General features: G+C 35.0%; 1 protein-coding gene across 1 annotated transcript in view; it reads right to left on the bottom strand.

Moving 5' to 3' along the window:
• The window catches only part of LOC106468252 (THO complex subunit 3-like), a 46,002-nt gene that overhangs the window by 34,652 nt on the left and 2,881 nt on the right, over positions 1–8,469 (bottom strand). The window contains exons 2-3 of the mRNA XM_022396579.1: positions 1,560–1,716; positions 854–914 (exon numbers count right to left, since the gene is read on the bottom strand). Coding sequence (XP_022252287.1) covers positions 854–914; positions 1,560–1,716 — 218 coding nt within the window. The remainder of the gene's footprint in view (positions 1–853; positions 915–1,559; positions 1,717–8,469) is intronic.

Below are 8,469 nucleotides of genomic sequence, written 5' to 3'. Positions count from 1 at the left end.
CTGTGGGTACCAAACAACATATACTAGAAACATACCCATTAATTTGTCAAATCAGTTTGCATTCATTTGAAAGTCTGTGGGTACCAAACAACATATACTAGAAACATACCCATTAATTTGTCAAATCAGTTTGCATTCATTTGAAAGTCTGTGGGTACCAAACAACATATACTAGACACACATTCATTACTTTGTCAAACTGGTTTGTATTCATTTGCAACCTCTGAGCACCTAACAACATATACTAGAGACACACCCGTTACTTTTGTTTAATACCTAACTACCAATAGTTAAAACAAAGTTTTGGTCTTCCTCAGAAAAGAAGATATTAAAGATTTAGGTGTTGCATAATCCTCAATAAAATAAATCAGTATAATACCTCCATATTCTTATTGTTTGTTTATTTAAGTCCAAGCTGCTATTGCTATCCGTGTCTGTCCCTAGCTTTGAGCTCCAACCAGAGGGAAGGCAATCTGACCAGTAAGCACTCACCACCAATTTTAGGGCTACGCTTTATCAATGAATAGTAGGATTGATCAACACATGATAATGTCCCCACAGCTGAAAGGTGAGCATGTTCTGTGCCAGGTCTCAATCCCATGATCCTCAGATTGTGAGTTAAGAGCCCTAATTACCATGACATGTTGGCTACCATATTCTTAAATTGCTGTCAAATGCTGAGACTTGAGTTAATCAGAAACATACTTTAAATTAACATCTAGGTTATAATATCATGACTTAATGGAGTAGAATAATACTTCTTTTAAATGTAATATTATACATACAACAAAATTTGCAAAAACAAAGAGAACGACAGGCATAAGTATGAATTTTTTTCCAAAAATAAGAGTACCTGAAAAACAGCTCCAAGTTAAAATGTTGATCATTCTTGTATTTAACTATTTTTGACAAAACTAGAGAAGTTAGATTTGTTTTTTATTGCTATTTCAATTTTGGTTGAAAATAGACAAAAGATAGCTTGGTCTATTACCATTGACATATTTTTATAGTTAACCAACTAAATATTTAGAAAAGGTTCAAAGGAGGGCTACTTGGATGATTCTGGGGATGGATGTTCTCTCTTGAAAAAAAGGCAGAGTAGATGTAATTAAAGCATTCGAGATCACTTAAAGAATTGATAAGATGATTATACCAGCTTTGGGTGTATTGAACTCTGAGGGCAGTAGCACAATACATCATAAATAAGATTTGGAAATCTCCAGTTGAGGTATTTTTATTTCTCCAATAGGCCTGAAGAATATTTGTGGGGGATCAAGACTTATTAGTTTACTGTTTGTTGAGGGAGGCTGGGAGTCAGGACATCTTTGATGCCTGAAGGCTCATTGATGTCACATTATCTATTTATTTAAAACTTACTGATTAAGGAAGAAAACTAAAGATTCCAAACTGCACTGGAATGGACACTCTTAAATGCAAGCAGAATTGTAAAATCTATTAATACAAGTCTTGAATTATATGTAAATTTAATTTTCTCACTGATCCTAAAAAAATACAGTTTTCTTCTGATTCTTACAACTATCATGCATTATTTTAAATACCTTTAGTTTGTACAACAGCAACTGATTTAGCAGCTCTTGAGTCCCAGATTCGAACTGTTTTATCCAAGCTTGCTGTCGCCAGTTGGTCAGGATGACTAGGATGCCAACAAAGTTGGTCAACACTACCTCCATGTTCATGAAATTTATGTTCTTTACTCTGAAAATAGAATATATCATACACAAACAGAATTCTTCAAAAATAGCTATAAAATCTCGATTTTACAACCCTATATTGTAAAGTCATTAATTACGGGTATGCTGTACTCGGGGGGTGGGGGGTGGGGGGTGAACGTTATAAATTTCCTATACTGAAAATGTCTTTATGATAGGTACTTACTTATGCAAAAAATATTTTTGCATGCCACAAGCCTTGAGCTCCCATGTACCTTACCATCAAATAGTTCAACTGCATCTCATATGTAAATCATCATGTAACAACCCTCTACCAATAAAAGTGCTACACATTCCTGATGCCTGTGACTCCCTCTATTCTATTCTACTGAACTATCACTTCAAGTTCTGGCAGAAAATGGAAGCACCAGTTTATATTGGGGAGGAAGGGTGGGAAGTGAGAGAGAAAGTAAGTAGCTATCAGAAATACTTTCAGTATAGGAAAATTATAACTTCTGATATGGTACATTACCTCCGCTCACATAAATACCTAGAATCCCACATGGAATAGGTGGAGGGACTAATGCAAAGGAAAGACAAAGAAGTATTCCACAAAAATGCCTGAAGAACACCCTAAAAGGGGGATCCTCACAGTAGAGGATCATACGCGGGAAACAGAACCACTTCTATACCAGGTATACTCTATGCCCAGTGTGGAAAGAGGTGGCACAGACATGGGCAGAAAAGGGAGGAGCACATCTAAAAGGGAGAGAATAATGGTTGGATACGGATATATACCACCCAACATCTGAATCTCATTGGTGAATCCATTCAGTAAGGATGACAAGAGAAAGATTATGGGTAGAGGAAGTATACCATGGTATAAGTAGATGGGAACAGGATCCATGGAAGGAAGCAAAAAGGCAACATAAAGCTTGTACTGGACAAAAACAACAATCAGGAAAAGCATGGGAATACAAATGAGAGATGGAAGAAAGGGAAATAGATGTGAACGTGATGTCCTCTTAACGTGCTTTTGACATTTTTCAGAAAAACTACAATCCAGATAAAGGAGAACATAGGTATGGTAACAAAAGATACAGGAGACTTCAATAGAGAAGATATCTGACCTACAATATCCACATACAAAAACGAGTAAAAAAATACATCTTCAGTAAAAGGTGGTACAATAAGCAAGTGGCCAAAAGTTCAAATGGAGGAAGGGTAAGGGCATGAAGGACCACATTGAGATTCCAGACAAGCAGGGGTATTGGACAGGGTGGATGAATTAAATGAAAGGAGCAAAACAGGGGACAAAAATGTTATGAGAGTGGGAGAAACAAAAGGTATTAGATAAGGCTATCCTATAGCTCATAACGGTAGGTACTGATAAATTATTATCGAAGAGACCAACAACATTTCCTCTGCTAGACATTCAAGAAAAAGGGGCAGGCTGAATAAGACTGAAAGGAAGCCACCTGTGTAGAGAGTTAGGATCGTCTCACTAGGAAATGGACAAAATCCATGCTTCAAGCAAGTGAGGTTAATGGAGAAGTGGTAGAGAATGACCGAAGGAGGAGTAGGATCAGAAACCACAGTTAAGCAGGTCAGAATGGGATGATTAGAAGGACTCAACATGGAGTGGTGTGTATCCATGAATAAAATTAAGGTAATGTTTGGAGGTTGGGGAGATAGGGATATGAAGGCACACAAGATGCTGACCTTTGTCATCCAAAAATCCAGGATGGGTGTTCATCAAACAGTGAGGAAAGCAGTAAGGGATGGATAGATCAATGACAGGAAGCCAATCCCCAGTCTTTTGGGGGAACATGAACAGCCTGGAATAGAACCCCATAAAAGGATGACATACTTATTTCATAGCATCCTTGTGTAAAAGATCTAAAACTACTTCTGAGAGACACTGGCATGAAATAGGGCCCCTTGGAGAAGGGAAGGAAATGGGACATGTGGATAACAGGGGGATAGAAAAATGAAAGGAGAGTCCTTTAGAGAAAACTTGAAGAACCCAGGGATCTGTGGCAAATGGATGCCACAGATGTACAAACCTGGCTAATCATGCCCTGACATTGGCAGAACTTACAAGATAGTCTGATAGAACTTGCATCAGAAAACACAACAATGAGCAATTTGGCAGCTCGCTACTGAAACCCAGGAAAAAAGACACTAGTAGAGGGGAGAAAGTAGGGGGCAAGACACAAAAATTGAAGTAGGTAATTGCTGGGAAAGGAAGGAATGTTGACTGGTACAAAAAGGGAGATATTTTAAATAGAAAGCAGGGAAACACACATGTGACAAGAGGGCATCCTTGTCAAGAAGATCTCAACAACAAAGGAGCCAAGAATGAAGGGATAAGGCTGAGGAAGATAAGCATGCCAATGTGGTAAAGAGAAAGGTATGTGTATCCGCCAAAAACCTCTAGGAGGAACACTGGATAGCCTCAGACAAGAGGTGAATGGAAGAAAGATATCAGAGTACATTGGTAAGGGTAGCTGAAGACATGAAATGAGGTCTTGGGAAAATCTCAATGTAGCTGCCAGATCTGTAGTCGTAGTGACATTAAAGTGATAGTTCCTGATGTGGAAATTAAAAGGAAAGTATGTAGAAAAGAAATGATATCAAATTAAGTTGTCAAAACACAATAATGTTAACTGCAATGGCACATGAGAAATGCAGAGCAAAGTTTAGCATGACTGTATACTGGAATGCCAAATCGAGAAATGATGAAGTCAGCTGCACTAGGAGGGTGTGTCGCACTCTTACTGGTGGAGGGTAGTAGCATGCTTATTTGCATGCTACAGCACAGCTATACTGCAAGTAAACATGTGAGAGTAGGTGGTAGCATCAAGGCTAGTGGTGAGTAGAAATTGTGCATATAGTGGGCAGCAAAAGTTAAGAAAAGCTACTGTGTGAATGGAGATAAGGTATTGTATTGGAAGTAATGAGTTATGACCAACTCATGACTCGCAATTTATTCAGTTATAGGCATAAGTAATGTTAAAATATGTTAGTTATAGATCTAGTGTTTGCTTTTATATACTGTTATTGTTACTGTGAGTTGAATTGTACGTACAAGTACAGTATGTACTACCACTTGATTAACTATAGATCTAATGTCAGTGAGCTTGAGTTTTATTTTAATATATGTACATAACTATAAAGCATCAAGTCTGAGACAGTCTATTGGTAATATCAGTCTCAGTGATAAACCACCCACAGCCTAGTTGTTCAACATTAGAGTGGATGAATCTGTATATAGGATCAATGGCCAACTTAGACCTGCCATGCACACTGGATAGGTTGATAGATCATCAAGTGAAGAGGACATTTTGTAAAACTATGTTATTAGTGGGTGGAAAAAACATGAAGATGCCTAGATACCAGTTATAAATAAGGCAGGATTGGCAAAAAACCTGTGCTAGGGAGGATTCTTGAAAATGGAAGGGTTTGTTTATAGCCTATTAACCACTGTGATTGCACCTCATGAATGGCAGCCCCACTCTAATGGCCTGCCATTACTAGCCTGCCTTATTAAGTCAGAACCCCCCCCCCAAAAAAAAGGGCTATGAACAGGAATTAATGTATTGAATACAAACAATGACACAATAAACAACAGCACCCAAATTGGTGCTTGCAAAAGCAATAAAACTCATGCACTTAGCAAGGGACATTGATTGACCAGCAGAATGAGAATAACAGGAAAACCAAGGCCTAAATACTGACCTGGTAATGAAGGTATGCACAGTCTCACATTGTATGTTACTGCAATATCAGGGATAACAGAAAAAGCAAATACTACATGAAAGAGCTGGGCAATGAGTGGAATTTGCTACTCAATTAATTGTTGGGCTTATTAACACTTGATTGTTTTTGTGAGATTAATCAACTTAATCATAATTTAAATTAATTGATTATTTTATGTGATACTAATTGATACTCATAGGTAATTAAATACATTGCTTAACTGGACTATTCATCTACCTCTACTGCTTGAGAACATTTAATTTTATGACATCTTTCAGACCATGAGTTCACTCTTGTTGGCTTTATTTATCTGTATACAGAATCAGACACTTTGACTAACCTTGCAACCACCAAGTAACTGTGAAACTATACATACTATAATTCTGAATGAACTAAGTGTACCTTCACAAAATTTGGCAAGCTCTTAGTAACTGTTACAATTCTGTTTCTTTTACGAAGCCTTAATTGGGTTAGTCTTTGTGAAAAGTGATTTTCCTGCTAAGAATAAAAATACTTATTCTCATCTCTAAGTTTTGATATTTCATTTTCATAGCTGCTAAAACCTCCTAAATGAATATCAAGTTGGTTTTTTGGTAAAACTTTATATTTATCTATTATTTTCGATAACTGAACACTAACTGTAGCAAAATCACTAATATAAAGTGAAATAAAGTTAATAACACATTTCCTTTGCTGGAACTACTACAATTAGAAATTATTTATCTTGACAATCTTAGCTTCTAACTTTTTTCACAAATGTTTTCTTTTAATTTTATGGTTTTATTGATGTACTTTAGACTCATTACTGCAAGTGAAGAGCAAAAAATCACCATGGAGACCAAGCTCTTCCATTACATGAGGTAAACAAATGATCAAATTGTGTATACTGTGAGTTTTCAGAACTTGAATGAACATGTGTTCATGAACCCATGAAATTTCAAATTATTGTATTTTAGTTACCTAATCTTAGTTACTTTTTGTAAAAACAATAAATGTAGCACTTTCTTCAAAATTTAGGTCTTTCACTTTCAGCAAGTGGTCTTCATTAACCTGAATTTTCCCAAACTAAGATGATTATTCACAAAATAGTTCACGTAAATTTCAAATATGGATTTTAGAACTCAAAAAATTATCAGTCTCTAGAATAGAATGTCTCAAAACCACTATAAGTCATCTGGCTCTCTAACTAAGCTATAAATAGGTTAAAAACAGAGAAAAAACTATGATCATCTGTGCATGTATGATTGAAGTTATAAAATCTGAAATGGAGAAATTCATGTTAAAATGCAACACAAGACACAGAAAAATTATTACATATCTTGGAAATATTTCCTTTTGAAATTAAGACTTAGATAATACACAACTTGCATTATAAAATATGTTTTGATGCCAAATGTACTGACATACAGTGACTGAATTTTGAACATAGCTGTAAAAGTTATGAAATGCAACTTTAACTGCTGTATGCATAATATTGGCTCTATTGCTTGAGAAAACTTTATGACACAATAGTCTTTTAGGAGCTTAAATTTTCTCAAACCCTGACAAGTTCATTCTCATTGGCTTTAACTTCACACCACATGCTGATCAAGAGGCAGGTTCAATGCTGTTTCATACAATAGCAACATCCACTATGAATATGATGTCAGCTCTCAGTGGAAGAACAATCACTGTTGCAAGCTACAAACCATCAAATGCTTTTATCCTATAGATTTCCCAGATAATCTAGACAAAACAAGTTATGAAATCTGTACATATATGATATCTTTCCATTTTTGGAATCATTCTAGTAGCCCTTATATAATCCCTTTCCAATAAGTCAATATCCTTTCTTAGATAAAACCAAAAGTTTATGCATTATTCTGAGTGAGACCTAACTAGTGATTTTTATAGACATAATTACCTTTTTGAGGTTGTAATAAATATGTTTATAAATGCACATTAAATTCTATTATATTTAATACTAGTAACAGATGATTGTCTTTTTATGGTGTAAAAGCCTTTTTCAAGCTGGTAAAGCATGATTTTAATTAATTAAACTCGTCGTGAGACAGTATTAGGTCTATTATATTTTTAACACTGCATTCTTTATGTAGTCCCTTAGGTATTTTCAAGAGCAAAATGCATCATTGGCTAAAATTTGAATATTATACACTCTTCTAAATCTCGAAAATCCCAAAGGGAACAGATAAAGAATGCAGTGTTAAAATATATAATGTCTCACAACAATCAAAACTAAAAATAGAGACCCAAAAAACATTTGCAGTCAAATTAGTATCTTTATTGCAACAGTACTTCTTTAAATACAGGATTTCTAGAAAAATACAAAAGATTTCTAATCCCAAACACCAAAATCTATCTGTCCACTTGTTTTAGTCCTAACATTGGTTAAGCCATTATTAAGTACAGCCTATAATCAATAAAGAGATAAATTAGCACTGTAACCTGTGTATGTTTTATGCTTTAGTTCAGTTAGGGCTAAACCTTAGTGCACTTAATACTATCAATAAATAATCTTCTAATAATATTCTGACTAATGTTAGACCTTTTTAAAAACTTTCATAAGTTTTTAATATGTTGTATAAAATGTCTACTAAAATATATTTACGTCCTTTCTGGCATAACTCGATGATTTAACAAAGATATGTTTTCAAATTGGGAAAAAGGTGCAACTGTTTGTACATTTTATTCTAAATATATCTTTAATTTTTGATCAATCGTAGACTACTCGCTTCTAATTGACAGAAAGCCAAACTACTTAAATTATGTAATATGATGCTATGAAATCAGCAAGTGATCGAGAGACAGACAGACAAATATTAGGTCGTTAAGAAATTAATGTTGCTTTTTTTTAGATGAAAAACCCGAACAACTTACATATCAAACCAAAACATTTATTAAATGAAATGGTCTCCATTATTATCAATGATGCTTTTCCATCTTACAATCAGGTTGTTAATGCCATGATTAAAGAAATCACTTGGCTTTGAAGCAAAAAGCATGTCGATGTCCTCTTTAACACCTCCACATTTGCATA

The sequence above is a fragment of the Limulus polyphemus genome, unplaced genomic scaffold (genome assembly GCF_000517525.1).
Source record: "Limulus polyphemus unplaced genomic scaffold, Limulus_polyphemus-2.1.2 Scaffold2935, whole genome shotgun sequence".
In the NCBI taxonomy this organism is placed as follows: domain Eukaryota; kingdom Metazoa; phylum Arthropoda; class Merostomata; order Xiphosura; family Limulidae; genus Limulus; species Limulus polyphemus.
Note: the sequence above shows the minus strand (reverse complement) of the source record. Positions and strands in the feature narration are given on the sequence as shown.